Raw genomic sequence first — 16,733 nt, forward strand, 5'->3', positions numbered from 1 at the left:
GTGGCTATGTACAGTACATCTCACATACCAACCTATAGCTTTACTTTCCTTTAGGTGGGAGTTCTTAGTCTTCGCCACTACGGAGCTAGTAATATACCGAATTTACATGTATAATAATTTCGTTATCGAACAGAGATAAATCTACGCTACAATTTACTTCCAGCGGTTTTTTATAGTGAAATCCATAGCCTTGTGGTATATTTCAGGGTTGTTGTAGCAGGTCGACTGTAATCTATCTGTATTGATTTGTGATGGCTAACGCTATATAGCACGGCTTTGAAAAGCAAGCTGCAGTCTTAACAACTCGTATAACTGTAGCCTTTTAAGTCAGTTTGTTCTAATAATTCACAATGACGGCGTCCTATGAGCTAGAAATAACCTGGCCTGGACCCGCTCGAAACCTCTGTGCCGCAAGGAAACTTGTCACGTGCACTTCGGGGACGTAATTGGAAAGCGGGGCATACATGATTTACATCGCACAGACCATACTGGCGCGTTTGCCAAGATTTAACTCACGACTGAGACGCGGTATCATGCTTTCTCTCCCACATCCACCGCATCGCCATTAAACCCACCATCGAACACAAAAAGGAGCGTTTCTTCCCAGCCAGATCGCTGTTGCGAGCGATACAGTCTCGATGGCTCCGATACGCAAGCGTCCGAGGGCCGATGTTGAAGGCGACGATAATGTGATAGCTGTTGAGAGTGCAACGTCAAATTTACGACACGAGCCTGTGAGCATTTACAAAATGACCCATTACATGCCCTGAACAAACTTCGAAATAAAGATTTGTGTGGTATTTAGCTGAGTCTGCGACTAACGTGACCCCATAGAATGCTAAAAAAGTGCGACTTTCTATAAACCAAGCATCTGCTTCGAATACGCGCAACCGCCGCGACGGAAGCGCAGAATCGTCCGCCAGCGAAGACGATGTTGTACCAGATGCCGAAGATGATTACTTGGCGGATCCGACTGCGACTCAGTATGAGATAATGCGCGATAACGGGTTTAAGCATCTAGATAACCCAGACGAGGACGATGATCGAGCGACTCAGCGGTTTCTAGCAAGAAGTCAATTGCTTGGAGACAACCATGCTTCGGATAACGCCATCATCATGGAAATTACATGCTATAATTTCATGTGCCACACGAGGCTACATGTCGAATTCGGGCCACTTATAAATTTCGTTGTTGGGATGAACGGAAGTGGCAAGAGTGCCGTTCTGACGGCAGTTACGCTATGTCTAGGAGGCAAAGCGGCGTCAACAAACCGCGGTGCAAGCATGAAGACTTTAATCAAAACTGGGGAAGATCAAGCAGTCCTTAAGGTCAGGCTCAAAAACAAAGGGAACGATGCTTACCAACCGGATGTCTTTGGGCCCTCCATCATCGTCGAGCGACACTTCACAAGATCCGGTACTGGTGGTTACAAGCTCAAAAACGATATTGGCAAAACAATATCGACGAAAAAGTCAGACGTGGATGATATGATTGAATACTATCAACTCATGGTTGATAACCCTATGAACGTGCTTACCCAAGACGCTGCAAAATCGTTCATTACCTCATCAACTCCAGCGCAAAAATACAAATTTTTCGTTGAAGGAGTCCAGCTCGAGGCTTTAGATAATGATTACAAGCTAGTTGCTGACACCATGGATCAGATTGCCAGCAAACTTCGGGATTCCGAGGATGATCTGGCTGCTCACGAAAAAGATCGCGATGATGCTAAGAAAAGAGCTGATATGATCGAAGAGCGAAGTGGACTTAGGGCGGCTGCTAAACTCCTGCAATGCCAATGTGCATGGTCACAAGTGGAGGAGGTCGAGCTTTCATTGCGCAAGAAAGAAGAAGAACTCGAAGCGGCAAAAGAAGTAATTAAAATGCAAGAGAAACGCGCGGAGGAAGAGGCCCGGAAGTATGAAGAAGCCAACAATACACTTGAGCGATGGAAGCAGGTTCAGACGCAACTCGAAGTTGACGCTGCGCCCGTACAAGAGGAATACGAGAATGCGAAGAATCTCCAAAAAGACATTCAGACGGAGCTTTTGAAACTTAAGGGTGAAAGAGACAATGTTAAACAAAATGTTAAGACTTTCGAAAACAAAGTTAAGTCGTATAAGAATGATCTTCGAGCAGAAATGCAACGTTTGGAGGATCTAAATGGAGGAGCTCAAGCACGAAAGTTAGAGGAAATGGACCAAGCAAAGATCACCGTTGCGGAGGCTATCGCTGATATGGAGCGTCATAAAACAGAGGGGCCACAGCTCGAGGAAGCTCGTAAGATTGGCTCACTCGAGCTGAAAAAAGCAGAAGAGCTTCTGAATCGAAAGCGTGAAGAGATCCACAACGTCAACCAGGAAATCCGTACATTGGGTGAAAAGCAGGTGGATCCAATCGCAGGCTTTGACAGAAAGATGCCCCAACTTATCAGGGCAATAAACAGCGAACGCCGTTTCCAGGAAAAGCCAATTGGACCTATTGGTATGCACATCAAACTGCTCAACCCAATTTGGTCCTACACTATAGAGTCTATGTTAGGAGCAGTTCTGGCCGGCTTTATCGTCACAAGCAAAGCCGATCAGCAAATCTTGGCCGAACTCAAGCGTCGACTTGGTATGGAATTTGTTCCGGTTCTCATAGGGAACCATAGTCGTATCGACATTTCACGGTCTGAACCCGAACACAACATCGATACAGTTCTACGTGTTCTCGAAATTGACAATGAGCTTGTCCGAAATCAGCTAATCATTGGAAATGCTATCGAACAGTCTGTTCTTTTCGAGCGGCGCCAAGAAGGTTACGACTACATGTATGACCCCCGCGGAAAGCCAAGAAATGTCAGGCAATGCTTTACTCTTCACGACACGAGAAGAGATGCTGGACATCGCCTCTCCTGGATAGGTGGTGGGAGAAACCAAGATATAAGCGGTGTGAAATACCGGCTCACTCAGCGACCGCGAATGCGTACAGACGTTGATAAACAAATTGAGCACCAACAGGGCATACTCGTTCAGCTACAAAAGGAATCAAGGGATCTTGAGAACGCGCGCTCACAGGCTCAGCGTTCACTCAGAGAGTCAGAAGTGGGGATTATGAACCACAAGCGGAATTTCAAGGTTCTCAAAGATAAGATACAGCGTGCAGAAGCGCGAGTAGAAGATCTGGAGAATGAATTGGAGCAGGACAATGGCGCCGAAAACAAAGTCCAAGGTTTGGAAGCCGATCTGAAAGAGGCTGAGGGCGACCTGAAAATGTATGGGGAGACACTTGGCAACGTTATGTTGGCCATTGAGGAATCGAACAAGATCTCTCACACACGTAAACGAGAAGTAGACGCCCTGAAACTTCGTGTGGAGGAAAACGAACACAAATTAAGGAAGGCTATGGACAAAGTGAGAAATAGCTCTCAGATTCGCGAGCTCAGCCTTCGAGACAAGAATGCTCATATCGAACTGATCGAAGAGGCGAAGAGTGGAGCGCTTCGTGCCGAAAAGAAGAGAGACATGGCGGTCGAGCAGGTGGAACAATATGTTGAGCAAGCATCTGTTGTCAGTCTCAGAGTCAATGTTCCTGAGAACAAGAAACCAGCAGATCTAGATGCCGAGTTCCAAGCCCTCAAGAGCCAGATCAAAGAGTTTGAGAGGAAGCAGGGCGGTACAGACAAGGAGATCAATGACCGTTATGTTGCTGCCAATAAGAAGTTTCAAGAAGCCAAGTCGACGAGAGCAGAACTTGAGGATCTTCTTGAAGTGCTACGGCATTCCTTCGCCAAGCGTCTTGACATGTTCCGGAGGTTTCAACAGCACATCTCGGCACGTTCACGAATCAATTTCCAGTATCTCCTGAGTGAGCGAGCTTTCCGTGGAATTCTCAATATCGACCATAAGTCAAAACAGCTAGATGTTCACGTTGAGCCGGACAACACAACCAAGAGTGGAAAGGGGAGGAAAACCAAGACCCTGTCAGGAGGGGAGAAGTCTTTCTCTTCTATCTGCTTGCTACTAGCTCTGTGGGAGGCAATGGGCGCGCCATTGAGATGTTTGGATGAGTATGATGTTTTCATGGATGATGTCAACAGAGATGTTAGTACCAAGATGATTGTAAGTTCACATTCCACCAATACCATATTTGACAGCGGCTTACATTCGATAGATCAGCGCTGCCCGACGATCGGTGGGTCGCCAATTCATTCTCATCACACCTAAAGCCTTGGGGTCCGGTGCTGGAGATGACGCTGACGATGTCAAAGTTATCAAGTAAGTAGCATTTTGCCTATGAACTGAGTAGAAGCTAACTTTCATTGTAGACTGAAAGATCCTCGAAACCCGCAGCAACAAATAGACGACATGATGAGGGCACACTAGATCATGTCGGCTAGAAAGAAGTTGTTTATTGTTAAACTGTAAGATAACATATGTCGAAATAAGAATAGTGGGGGTTTCTCGGAAAAGGCGTTCAAAGACGGATATCTCTGGCGCAAGGTTAAATGGGGGAGAATCTTGCTGTTATGGGTCGGCGCTGAACTATACCCTATTGTACACCTATTGTACAGCACAATATACTTCTTACAACATCGTACACCCTGCGGCCACAATTAAAATCCTAGCGTACATTACATGCTCATATCCTGACTCCCTTGCTTCTCAAAACATTTAGTCCAGCATGTGCAGTAAACCCAACCCATTGTCCGACGCTTCCAAGCGTGCTTCCTATACTTCTTCCATCTTCAAACCTCCGTTCCATGAACTCCCTCGTTTCCTGAAATCCAACCGATTTATCAGTCGTCATGAACAATTCCGTCGCAGCGTAAATCGTCGATAAAGAAGCTCTTTTCGTATACCAAGAGGTATCGACCGAGACATCGCCTGAGAGGAACCATATCTCATCCGAAAGCAGCGCTAGCTCGTGGATCGAGGTACTTGGATGAGAGGCTAGCAGCGCTAACGCCTAGAATTGAGGTTAACGACCTAGAACTGCCATTCCTCGGGATACTGAAGCCGTACCTCTTGCCATCTATGTATAACCTCCTCATTACCCATCAACCTCCTCCACGTCAACTCCTTAACCTTCGCGCCCACACCCATCGGTTTCGCCCCATCCCCTGCAATAGCATCCACCTCCCCTTTCAGAGCCTCTCGCTGCGCCAGTAAATGCCATTCCACCAGACTAAACGCGGCTTTCGGGAAGAGATTCGTCGACGCGGCGATGTAGCCTGCGTCGGAACAGCCGAGGGCTAGGGATGTGCTGGTGAAGCCATGCGATGGGATATGTTTTGCGGCGCTGGAGAGGATGCTGCGTTCGATCTCGTTGAAGGGACCTGGGGGGGCGGGGTGCGTGTAGGAGTGGTATGGACGGCGGAGAGGTTGGGTGAACCGCGTGAGGGGGAGGAGTCGTTTGGTCGCCATGTTGTGTGGTGGGTTGAATGGCTTGATGTTGAGCATCCTGTAATAATGCCAAGAGAATGTCTGCGGGTCGAGACGGGAGCGGGAGGCGGTTTTAGTGCTCTTTTAGTGGGGTGTCGACGCTGGACGTCAACGTCTTCTGAGAGTCGTCGGACAGATACGTTTAATTTTGTCATGCTACGAATTAGGCTTATCGATTGAACTTCTGAAGTAGGTACTTTTTGTTAATTCTTTATAGGTTGCCCTTTGATAGAACGGCTCTTCCATCACAGTAATTCTAGTGGGTCAAACTGCACATCCCTCTTTCTTTGCTTCTCTTTTGAGGCGTCTTCCTAGAAGCGCATTCCTGAATACGTACAAGATGAATCATTGAAACGAGTAGAACCTCGAGAGGCCGCCTGCTGGGTTTGACAAAGTGGTATGCTCTACATCTTTCATATGTCTCAAAGACACAAATCCACATTTTAAGTAATCAAAATCCCCTTTGCCATCGCGTTATACTAATCGCAATCTTTAGCATATCACAGACTGGCATTTATTGTAACAGTGACAAATGGTAAAACCGAGTTTTTATTTGAAAGGCTTTCAGACCATAAGAAATCAAAAGTAAAAGGAGGAACCAAATACCCTGCTGGTGCGTGCACTCACCAGCAGTGCATACCTGCCATACCACAACATTTCCCCAGCTATCGCCATATTGAGTCCAAGCAGTTCATGGCACTGAATCAGCGACCCTAAGCGGCGATCTCAAATGGCTTGAAGACTGCTGGGATATCCTCTACAGAAGACCCGTTCGTTGCAAACCCAGCCAACTCTTCAATGAGGCCGTGATCCATGTTGACAATGTTGTATTTCTGTCCATCGGCAAGGAACAAGACGTCCGGCGCCACTGACGAAGTGCAAGCACTCTCTTGGGCGGTTCTCCTTTTCGAGCGGAAAACGTAACTAGCCCCGGTGTACCATCCTGCGTTGAGACACCTCTCAGTGCCGCCAAAAATACCGTCCACTGTGCTCAATCGGTTGCAGTTGCCACCGTCGTGACCTCTCAATTCGAGGGACCATTCGGTCGGGATAGCGTAGAATATGATGCTAGCGACATGACCGGAAGAGATACCGCAGCATGACTGTGGTGTTAAGTTAGAGGGTGTATGTTTTGACAGGTTTTGGGTGAGGTTAATCGGAAAAAGAGAATTTGTACATTAGGATTTAGGTTCGTGCATAACCATCCTCCACCGCGGGAATCACAGTTGGATCTGCTTCTGAGACCGACGTCAATTGCTGAAACTGATGCAGTAAGACCGAGAATGATGGTGATGGGGAGTTTCATATTGAAATTGATTGAATAATTGATTCTCGAGAAAAGGATCTTGAGCGGCAGTTGAAGATCGATGCAGTGAAGCCTGAGATGATGAATGCGATGAGGAAAGAAGTAAAATCATTGCAGATTTCCTCATCTTTATACAATTTCTCAACATCGAAAGCATATTACTCTCAGAATAATTGTCAGATCCTTTCTGTCGAGCGATACGTCTGTTCGTACAAGTTATTCAGCTCAATGAATCTCAGTTGATCATGGCCAGGGACTCACTTGCTCGGTGCCAGGAGATTCATTGAATTTCCTGAGGTCGCTATGGACGTGACTGTTCTGTGGGTGACGATACGTCTGTTCGTACAAACAAGCATAGTGTTTTTACCGAGTAAGTAGACTATTCAGGCCCCTGACTGTGGGGTACCCTGTCCCTTACTTCTATAAGGCTCTTAAGATCACCAATGAACATCTCAGTTTTCAAGTAAGCGATTGATGAGCACTTTGGTACATCTTACTAAGCGGGATGTCTAGATGCATTGGTTCTTTCTTAAAAAGAGTAACACTCGCCTAAGGCTTCCTGCCATGCGCAAAGAAAAAACCAAAATCTAGGCTTGGACGGCTCCTATACCTCGAGCTTCAGCCAGGTTGGGACTGCAAACACTGTTGGTCTATAAATTAACATTGAGAGCACAGCTGAAAGAGTAAGAAGAAAGTGGCAAAATTGCTCATTCGGCTCAGTAACAGCATTAACCAAGAGGCTCCCTGTTACACTAAAGTGTAGCAAAACAGAGCCTGACCGACAACTTTAATGCATAAAAGCGTCACACTCTTGTTCATCGGCTAATTTACAGAGCATGTAAGTACTACGCTGACCGCATCGGCAATTTAACTTTTATCTTTAAGTACTCGATTCTGACAGTAAGCCGCGTACCCAAAGTCTTGGTACTCACTCGCCTGCGCACCCGGACATCTCTTTATATGGCTTACCTAACGGTTAGTGTACGAGATGACCTATATTAGGAAGGTCGATATTGATTATAGAGAGCATAGTTGGAAGAATTACGATTCTTCATTTCTTCATAGATACTAAAATACCTTACCAGTATACAAAACGATAAAAGAGAGTTGGGCAGCAAGTCGCCTCGACCGCTCTGTTAGTTACTCAATCAAACTCTGACAAAATAGTACAGAAAAATTGGAGATTGAGAATGTGTAAAAAGTTGCGGGAAGCAACTTCTGTAAGAAAGGGGGTCCAGCATCTAAGCGACTTCCTAATTGCGACTTACACCTTGCTATCTTAGACCTTGGATGTATGTTTGCAATTTCTACATTCATTATTGTAATAACAAAGCTAACACGGCAACTGATAATTTAATTTCGATCTTGAGGTTTCACAATTTCTTTAAATGGTTGGAAAATATAGTTTACTCCTAAAACAGGAAATGATTGGTTGCATCCTCAAGTTATAGGTAAGTTTGTTTAAATTCCAATGTTTTAATTTTATCACAAGTCTGAAATAGTACTGATGGGTAAATCTGCAGAGCTGATTCTTATATAGGCTAAAACTCTGGGAGAATGAACGTGTTTACGCATACTCAAAACTCTACATACGTACCCAATTGGAAATGCTCGAGTAACGAGTTCAGAGAAGTCCAAAGAATTTGAGCATCAAGTCCTCGTTGACAGGTGCGATATGGCCTACACCCTTTCCAAAGAACCCTTGCAGCTTCGTTCCATCACCATAAATCTCTTGAGTATAAGCTGAAGATGGTACACCAGCAACAGTCTTGTTCAGCGTGACGCCGTGCACGTTCGACCATTGCTTGAGCGCTTCGGTTGCACATTGCGGCTTCACCAGGTTATCTGCGAGGCCGTGAAATATTTGTAGACGCGTTCGACGACCTGTGTAACCGGGGTATGAGTTTCGAACAAAGTTGCCCCATTCTTGAGCAGTGTGTTGAAGTCCTTGAGCACATGTTTGATTCTGTGATGCAGGAGTTGCACTTGGGGCACCTGCAAAACATGCATGAGCAGTTCCTGAGAACGCAGCTCCTGCTTCGAAGACATCGGGATATGATCCTGCCATGACATTGGTCATCATTGCACCAGAAGAGCCACCCATCACAAAAACTCTGGATGCATCGCCAGAATATTTATTCAAAGTGTAGTTGACCACTGTATGAAAAAGTAAGCTATCTTACTGTTGAGTAAGGAGTATCTTTCAAGTGACTAACTGCTGATGATTCCAAGCGCATCTCCACCTTGGCCATGTGTTAAGCTTCCTGCACTCTGCACGTCCCAGCAGTTGTTCATGTTTGGCGTTCCTGCATATATGAGGACGAACCCCAATCTATCTGCATACGATGGAAGTTTAGTTCCTGAAAACCATTGGCTAGCTGACCCGCCACATGGATGCAACTAAATTGCTGTCAGTATGGTCCAGACGCAGCAGCAATGTGATGTCGGCATGTACTTACTGCGACGATGACTGCTGGCTTCGTGGCTATCTTGTCTGGTGCATAGACATACATGTTGATCTTCGTTGGGTTTGTCCCAAAATTCTGGACTTGCACCAATGATGCGCATGAGCTCAGAGCTGTGAAGGCGCAGAGCACCACAGCGGAAGGCGTGAAGAGCATGATTGCCGAGTCGAATAGGAATGACTTAGTTGTGGTTTCAAAATGATCAGATAATTGAGGGGAAGGCAGAGTCTGTTTTGCTTGTCCTCAACGCTCTCATACCGCTATTTATCGTCAGTTACTGAGGAGATCAAGGCGGGGTCTTGAGTTCCTGACAAAAGTTGAAAATGGCATCAACTCCGCATTTTGATGGCTGGCAGTAGGACTCGGCATGGCAAAAATCACTAGTGCTTCAATTGTTAAGGAAACAGCGTTTCTATTTGAACTTTGAGGTATTGAGCCCGAACTGAGGCTGGCGGGTAAATGTGCCACAATTTGGTTGAACGTCTCATAAGCGCACTAATAAACACGGAAACTAACATCGGGATTCAAAAACAAGAGGTCTTAGAACGGTAGGTATATACGGCATCTATGGGCCTAGGATGGCTCGTAGATTTAAGAACTGATACGTCTAAACATCTGTTTTGGGCATCTCATAAGTCACATGACTTGTTTCCCAGTCCCCAAGTGGGGCTACTTGTGACACTCTCCGATTGTAAGGTGATATGATCGATGGATGGGAGACGCCTACCCAGAGGCTCACAATTAACCACAATGCCACGTGTGACGACGTGACTAACACTATGGAAAGAAGCTCGCTCGAAGAGGAACCGGTGGTCGCTCCAGTTTCATTCGCTATACTACCGGAGACCGAGGAAAGCGAATCAATTCTCATGCACGATAAACGTATCAAGGAAGGTACCAGCACAGTACAAGAGACTATTTACTCCTACGAGCCGATCGACGCAAACCATTTAAGAATTCTGACTATCTCTCCAGGCCTTGTGGGCCAGAAACTCAACTGCTCGCTCAGTGTTTGGGTAAGGGGCTCTCCGGAAAAATATGATGCTCTTTCATATGTCTGGGGTGAGGAACAGCCTTCGGAGAGGCTGCCAATCGGATTTGAAGGGGAATCTTTTCAATACTTAATGGTGACCAAAAACTTGCTCAGTATCCTGAATAATCTACGGAGCACGACGTCTCCTCGAAGGATTTGGATAGATGCTCTTTGCATCAATCAGGAAGATTTTGAAGAGAAGAACACGCAAGTTCCCATGATGTCTCGGACGTATGGTGATGCCGCTTGTGTCCGAATATGGCTTGGTCAAGAAGAACATCATAGTTCGCGAGCCATGGCTCTCATCCAAAAGATTCCACTATCAGTGGGCAGATTTGAAAGATTTATTGCGTTGGAGACAAGATTAGAAGATTGGTTCGCTTTGTCGATGGTTATGCGTAGGCGATGGTTTACTCGACGGTGGGTATTACAGGAAATTGCAATGGCAAGCGAGGCAACCATTTACTGCGGCGATCAGGAAGCTTCGTGGTCGAATTTTGTTTCGGCCACGCAATTGTTCCAAATGTACTCCGAAGATATATCCAAGAAGTTTGAGGGCTGGAACTATTTTGATGCCCGAAATTACAGTGCAAGTCGTCTTATCGCCGCAACCACAAACTTTGTACGTCGGGATGATAAAGGTAGAATTACACGCAGATGTAAGACTCTGGAGGAACTCATCTGTGACTTGACAACTTTCGAGGCTACCAGACCACACGACGTTCTCTATGCTGTTATATCGCTTGCGGATGATGGACCACGATCTTCCTTCCGAACACGAGGCAGTTCCAATTCTAGTGGTGCATACAATCAAGTAATTTCAACCGCTAATGGCGTCTTATCATCTGAAGAATTACTGCGCATTCGAAAACTCATCAAACCCGTACTAAGGAAGTTAAACACAATTCGTGCCCGGGAAGAGTTGTTCTCTGTCTCTCACGACGCGTTCAAAGTATCCTACCAAAAGCCGTTTGCTCACGTGGCAGCAGGATTCATGGAGCGAATAACGACTAACTCTCTGTCGCTAGACATGATCTTTCGTCCTTGGGCGCCAGAAAACGAAGAGCTGCCAACATGGATACGGACTTTGAAAGATATGCCTTGGCGTACCAAAGAGGAGGCCCACCACGAGCATCTACTTATGCACGAGGGATCTACGCTTATTTGGAGACGTCTCAATGCGGATCCGTTAGTCGCTGCTACCCCTGCAATTCATACATTATACAAAGCATCTGGAAAACCACCGTCCCGGCCAACCTGGGCGTTTCATCAGATTAATATCTGTGAGTCTTCTGTGCCCATACTTTATGCCCGAGGGTTCGTGTTAGATGTTATTTTGCAACAGGAAGAACCTGCTACTTTGGGCAGAGTTCCTGTTTCTTGGTTAAAATACGGCAATGAAACGATTCAGCATGATGAGTTTACATCTGAATGGAGGATCCCCGACGACTTCTGGCGCACCATGATAGCGAATAGGGATCGTTTTGGAAGCAACCCTCCTCCTTTCTACAGTACTGTTTGTGGAAACGTCTTCTATGAACGGAAAGAGGGGGGTCATGTCGATATAATCTCAGAGCGAGAAAAGAAACTAGACATGATCCAGCATGAGTTTCTCCAAAGGGTGGAGGCGGTGGTATTGAACCGCAGACTCACTCGAACTAAACAGCATGCGTTCCTGTCTCTGGTTCCGCGGAAAACTCAACCTGGAGATTTGGTCTGCATCATAAATGGATGTAGCGTTCCAGTTGTTCTCAGCAAAAGAACAAAGTATGGAGATAATCAGGGATATTATTCCCTGGTCGGCGAAAGTTATGTGCATGGCATGATGGAGGGAGAAGCTTTTGATCTCAAGAGCAGCAATCATGGAGTTCCATGGGAGACTTTCAGGATCGTCTGACCGCGCGTTTTACTTTTAATCACAGACTCGATCGGAAAATCTTCCTCGAGATTATGAGAGTGCTATGTGATTATTAAGTGTGCCAGTATCACATTCCCAAGCGGTGGAAGAGAACAATATATATTTGCAACTCGTTCCTCTCTTCTCTCAACCTTCTCTCATTTTCTTTCGGTTTCTATTCCGGACAATTCGCTATAGAATCCCATCTCGTCTCTTATTCCAGGTCTTATTCCAGTCATCGGTAAACTCGCTTTCTACGCCCATCATGGACTTCATTTGCGATATACATGGAATCTATTGTCGAGACTGCATGCGACACTACTATATCCATGATGTTCCCTATTATCTCCCCTACTGGGACATTCGTCAACGGCTTTATCTTGAACCTATTCTCATCGATCACATCACTATTGTCCAAAATGAGACTATTATCAACAATACAACAACTACCAACACTACCAACAATAACACCAGTAACAACCATGACCAAACGCTCCAACAAGAAAGATTACTTGCGCAACAGAATCAAGCCAGAATGTTGGAAAATCAAAACCAGGAGAACGAAATGCGCTTGCTCGAGCAGCAACAAAATTTCAACCAACAAAATCGACTAATGGAACAACAGAATCAGATGAAAATGTTGGAACAGCAACAACAAAACCAATCAGCGATGAATGCAGCATTTGAGGCACAGCTGAGACAGGGCAAAGAAGCATTTGAGACTAAAAAACGCCTAGGTGAACAGTTGCTTCTGGATGCTCAAGAACGTGATCGAAGATTCCAGCGGGAGCTTGCTGATAAGGAGGACGAGGCTGCTCGTGAGAGACGCAGACAAACTGAAATGGCGAGTGAGAAAGCGAAAGCGGCGGATAGACAAATGCAGGAGGCATTTGAACGATCAAAGAGAGACTTAGAGGATAGAAGTAAAAAAGCCGACCAGGAATTGAAGCAAGCTGCGGAGTTAGAACGACAAAGACTGAATAGGGAGAAAGAGAATTTGGAAAGTGAGAGGCGAAGACGCGAAGATGAGGTTGAAGGACGGAGGCGAGAGATGAAAAGGGTGGAGAAGGAAGCCGAAAAGGAAAAGCAGAGACTAGAGGAAAGAAAGCTCCAAATTGCTAGGGAAAATCTAGCACGAGAAGCTGAGGTCAAAGAGCGGGAGAGAGAACTACATCTAGCTGCTGAAAAGGCTAAATTTGAGCTTGAAATGGCTGTGGTAAGAAAACAGGAGGGGGAGAGGGAGGCTAAGCGACAAGCAGATCTTGAGGCCGAGAAAGCACGGCTCGAGGAAGAGAGGAGACAGATAGCAGCGGACCGCCAAAAACAAGAGCAAAAATTGCGAGAACAGCAACAAAAAGCTCAGCTTGAGGATGAGAGAAGAAGGTACGAGCAAGAGACTCGAGATCGTGAGGACCGTGAGAGAAGAGAGCGCGAAAGACAACGTGAGATTGAGGCGCAAGTCTTGAAAGAAGCTATGTGGAAGGACGAACAGAAGCATAAGGCTCAACTTGAAGCTCAGAGACAGGCTTTTGAGGAAGAAAAACGCCGAATGGCTGAGCAGAAAGCAGCTTTTGAGAGGGAGAGAGAAGACGCAAGACGTAAAGAGCTTGAGTGGCAAGAAGAGCAGCGTTATAAAGACAAGCTTGAGCGAGAAAGAAGACAGGCTGAAGAGCAAAATCGTCGGCGAGAAGAAGAGAGACTTGCCGATGAGAGAATGAGGGAGGAGGCTCGAAGAAGAGACGCTGAGCGGCAACGAGAGCAGCAAAGAAGAGCTGAGATGGAAGCTAAGCACCGTAGATACGAAGAGGAAAAGCGTCAACGTGATCGCGAACACCAGGAGGCTATGGAACGGGTTCGACAAGATGCTGGCCGTCAGCAAATCGAATGGAAAGCAGAAGAGCAGCGTAGACTTGAAGCGGAAGCTGCGAAACGCAGGTACGAAGATCAGGTCCGCCGATTTGAAGAGGAGCAACGAGCTGCAGCTCATCGTAGAAGAGATGCAGAGAATTATGCGACAAAGATCGAGGATGATAAGCAGGCTCAACGTAAGCTGCTCCATGCTGAAACTGAACGAATGGCGATTGAAGACTCCAATCATGACCGTGAGATGGAAGAGATTCGGCGTAAGAGCAAATTGCTAGAGGAAGACGGAAAACGTCATGCGGAAGAATTTGAAAAAGCTATGAAGAGGGAGGAATTCTGGAAACAAGACCGCGAGAAGACTGCTCGTGCTGAAAATCAGCGACGACTCGAGGAAGAAAGACGGAAACTCGATGCTGAGAAACTAAGGATCGAAAAAGAACGGTACGAAGAGTTAGAAGCTAGACGTAGACGAGAAGAAGAAGCCCATAAGAAGGCCATCGAGCAAAGCGCTCGAGAGGTTGAAAAAATTAGAAGCGAGACGAGGTCAATTGGCTTTAACCAACTCCCATCTCAACCACCACAGAAGCAGTTGAACGATAAGCTTGCACAAGTAGAGGCACTCCGAGAGAAACTCGCGCAGACAAAGTTGAAAGCCTTGAATGCTGGACAATCTTCAAGCACCACTGCTGTCATTTCTGAAAGTGCAGCAAGATTGGCAGCGCTTAAGAAGAGACAAGCGAGTCTTCTCAGGGCTAAAGAGAAGGCTGCTCAGACTTCGTTGATCTCGGAGAAAGAGAAGAGGTTGGCGGAACTCAAAGCAAAACAAGCGCAGCTATTGAAGGCGAAAGAAGAGGCTGCCTTGAAAGCCTTGGAATCTTCTTCTACGTCGCGATCGATTGAATACCCCACTTCATCAACGTCGGTAGATAGAAAGCAGCTTCCTTCTTCACCACGACAGCGAGCCCTCGAAGACGCATATAGCAGTCCCTATGGACAGCTTTCAGCTCCGTCGCGAAGAAGCGAACACTCAAGCCAGACTGCATCTGCTTCATCTCCGCAAACCAAACAACTCTCTAAGCCGGAGAAGCAGCGCGCAATCGAAGATGCATACAGTAACCCGTATGGTCTCGCGGTTGGGAAAAAAGCTTTACCCGCACCTCAGGATGATGGCATATACGGGTTGCATAAACAGCGAGCTATTGAAGCTCCGGAAAGCTCAGAGAATGCTGAGAAAGGTAAATCGAAGACTTCTACGGTGCTGGGGTTTTTGAAGAAGATGAAGAAATGAGGTTCTTTTAGTTCGACGTGTTGCTATTCTGGTTACTTGGTATATATACAGATCTACGATGGCCTTGAAGTTTATATATAGTTTGTTATATAAGAACGTTGATCTATAATCGAGACTTCAAGGCCATTCCATCTCGAGAAGATCATGATTTTCCATCATTAACCCTTCGTGGACACACATCATCCATCGACATCAGCTAAGAACATCAATCCCGTATTCTCCAAACAACCAATATACTCCGCATCCATATCACCGGATTTGAGAACACAAAGCTCAACATACAACGCCGACTTGCCCATTTTACTGAGCTTGCCTCCGGGCCCATAAAGTGTCATGAGGCTTTTCCTCAAAGCAACATGTCCACGGTGAGACCGTCCCGCAAGCTCAAAATGTGCTAAGTCCAGGAAGTAAGCTAACTGATTCGTTTCTGGAGCCGCGTCTTCTTTCACGTCTAAATCCATATATTTTGGCCCCTTGGATACTGGCCGTTCATGTCCAAGGTGAGTGGTGATTGACAAGACTCCAGTCTTGATTCTTTCATCATCCAGATGCTGGATCCAGGACTTGGCATGCGGATTAATACTCTCTACCCACGCGTCAATCTCTTCCTTTGGACAATTCGGTTGCCGTTGACCTTCCCTAACAAAACATATGTTATCTGGTATCTTGGGTATGACCCTGCCATACCTGATGCTCGTACCGATTGACTTCGGTATCTCCAGCACTGGCTTGTCAATCCCAGACTTCGGCGCTGTAACATATGGTGATGTGAAAGTGTCTTTCGGATCGGTATGTTTGTCGATGACTTCTGAAAGGCGATGGCGATATACACCCCAATAACCTTCATCTGTACTTGTTTTCAATTCCAACAGTGAGCTCATTCCCGATGCGACATTCATCGAGGAAGCGTGCATAAAGCGACTTTTCGGCACCGTCATGACTTCTCTCCACACCCCAGCATCATCCGTCAAATCATCCCAGAACTCCCGCCATGCTGATGTTGTCTTCAACGCTTCGTAGTCCTCGGATCGGAGCCAATATGCAATAAAGGTGGCTGAGGGTTGGCCGATGGACTTGAACCCGTGATCTTCGGTGCGGAGATGGTCGACTCGTCCTGCTGATTGCGATAGTATTGTGTAGAGAGTTGAGATTGCTTTGGTCTTTTCCGGGGTTAGTGTTGTGTATTGGATGCCGAATAGGCCAATGGTGAAGATGTAATCTTCCGCGGATAGGTCGGTTAGGAAAACCATTTTGATGAGTGACAATGAAAGAATAACCTTCTGTGAATGCAAACCAAGCTTTACCGTAAGAGAAGTAATACCTTATGAGATACCTAACTGCAAAGTAGACCTCTTCATTATATACCTTATGACGGTCGGTTCTTAGAGCTACCGGGCGCAATGGGAAGAACTGTACGCCCACACTTCTCTTTTTTTCTGCAAGTCTATGAAGTC

General features: G+C 46.2%; 7 protein-coding genes across 7 annotated transcripts; 3 read left to right on the forward strand and 4 right to left on the reverse strand.

Annotated features, from left to right (window-relative positions):
• Positions 1 to 638: 638 nt before the first annotated feature.
• Positions 639 to 4,368, forward strand: GLAREA_02916 (P-loop containing nucleoside triphosphate hydrolase; the record flags this gene model as incomplete). The annotated part of the gene is made up of 4 exons (XM_008088001.1): positions 639 to 734; positions 835 to 4,104; positions 4,157 to 4,260; positions 4,311 to 4,368. 4 exons carry the CDS (start codon positions 639 to 641, stop codon positions 4,366 to 4,368), a joined length of 3,528 nt encoding a protein of 1,175 aa, XP_008086192.1.
• Positions 4,369 to 4,624: 256 nt separating this feature from the next.
• Positions 4,625 to 5,409, reverse strand: GLAREA_02917 (uncharacterized protein; the record flags this gene model as incomplete). The annotated part of the gene is made up of 2 exons (XM_008088002.1): positions 4,625 to 4,951; positions 5,008 to 5,409. The coding sequence occupies 2 exons, from the start codon at positions 5,407 to 5,409 to the stop codon at positions 4,625 to 4,627; spliced, it is 729 nt and encodes a 242-aa protein (XP_008086193.1).
• Positions 5,410 to 6,140: 731 nt separating this feature from the next.
• On the reverse strand, positions 6,141 to 6,733 carry GLAREA_02918 (uncharacterized protein; the record flags this gene model as incomplete). Its single annotated transcript, XM_008088003.1, has 2 exons — positions 6,141 to 6,530; positions 6,605 to 6,733. The coding sequence occupies 2 exons, from the start codon at positions 6,731 to 6,733 to the stop codon at positions 6,141 to 6,143; spliced, it is 519 nt and encodes a 172-aa protein (XP_008086194.1).
• A 1,624-nt stretch (positions 6,734 to 8,357) lies between these two features.
• Positions 8,358 to 9,354, reverse strand: GLAREA_02919 (alpha/beta-Hydrolase; the record flags this gene model as incomplete). Its single annotated transcript, XM_008088004.1, has 3 exons — positions 8,358 to 8,890; positions 8,950 to 9,133; positions 9,193 to 9,354. The coding sequence occupies 3 exons, from the start codon at positions 9,352 to 9,354 to the stop codon at positions 8,358 to 8,360; spliced, it is 879 nt and encodes a 292-aa protein (XP_008086195.1).
• A 623-nt stretch (positions 9,355 to 9,977) lies between these two features.
• Positions 9,978 to 12,128, forward strand: GLAREA_02920 (uncharacterized protein; the record flags this gene model as incomplete). The annotated part of the gene is made up of 1 exon (XM_008088005.1): positions 9,978 to 12,128. The coding sequence occupies one exon, from the start codon at positions 9,978 to 9,980 to the stop codon at positions 12,126 to 12,128; it is 2,151 nt and encodes a 716-aa protein (XP_008086196.1).
• A 265-nt stretch (positions 12,129 to 12,393) lies between these two features.
• On the forward strand, positions 12,394 to 15,279 carry GLAREA_02921 (uncharacterized protein; the record flags this gene model as incomplete). The annotated part of the gene is made up of 1 exon (XM_008088006.1): positions 12,394 to 15,279. The coding sequence occupies one exon, from the start codon at positions 12,394 to 12,396 to the stop codon at positions 15,277 to 15,279; it is 2,886 nt and encodes a 961-aa protein (XP_008086197.1).
• Positions 15,280 to 15,458: 179 nt separating this feature from the next.
• On the reverse strand, positions 15,459 to 16,529 carry GLAREA_02922 (uncharacterized protein; the record flags this gene model as incomplete). Its single annotated transcript, XM_008088007.1, has 1 exon — positions 15,459 to 16,529. The coding sequence occupies one exon, from the start codon at positions 16,527 to 16,529 to the stop codon at positions 15,459 to 15,461; it is 1,071 nt and encodes a 356-aa protein (XP_008086198.1).
• Between the last annotated feature and the right edge of the window lie 204 nt (positions 16,530 to 16,733).

The sequence above is a fragment of the Glarea lozoyensis genome (genome assembly GCF_000409485.1).
Source record: "Glarea lozoyensis ATCC 20868 chromosome Unknown GLAREA6, whole genome shotgun sequence".
NCBI classification, from domain to species: Eukaryota; Fungi; Ascomycota; class Leotiomycetes; order Helotiales; family Helotiaceae; genus Glarea; species Glarea lozoyensis.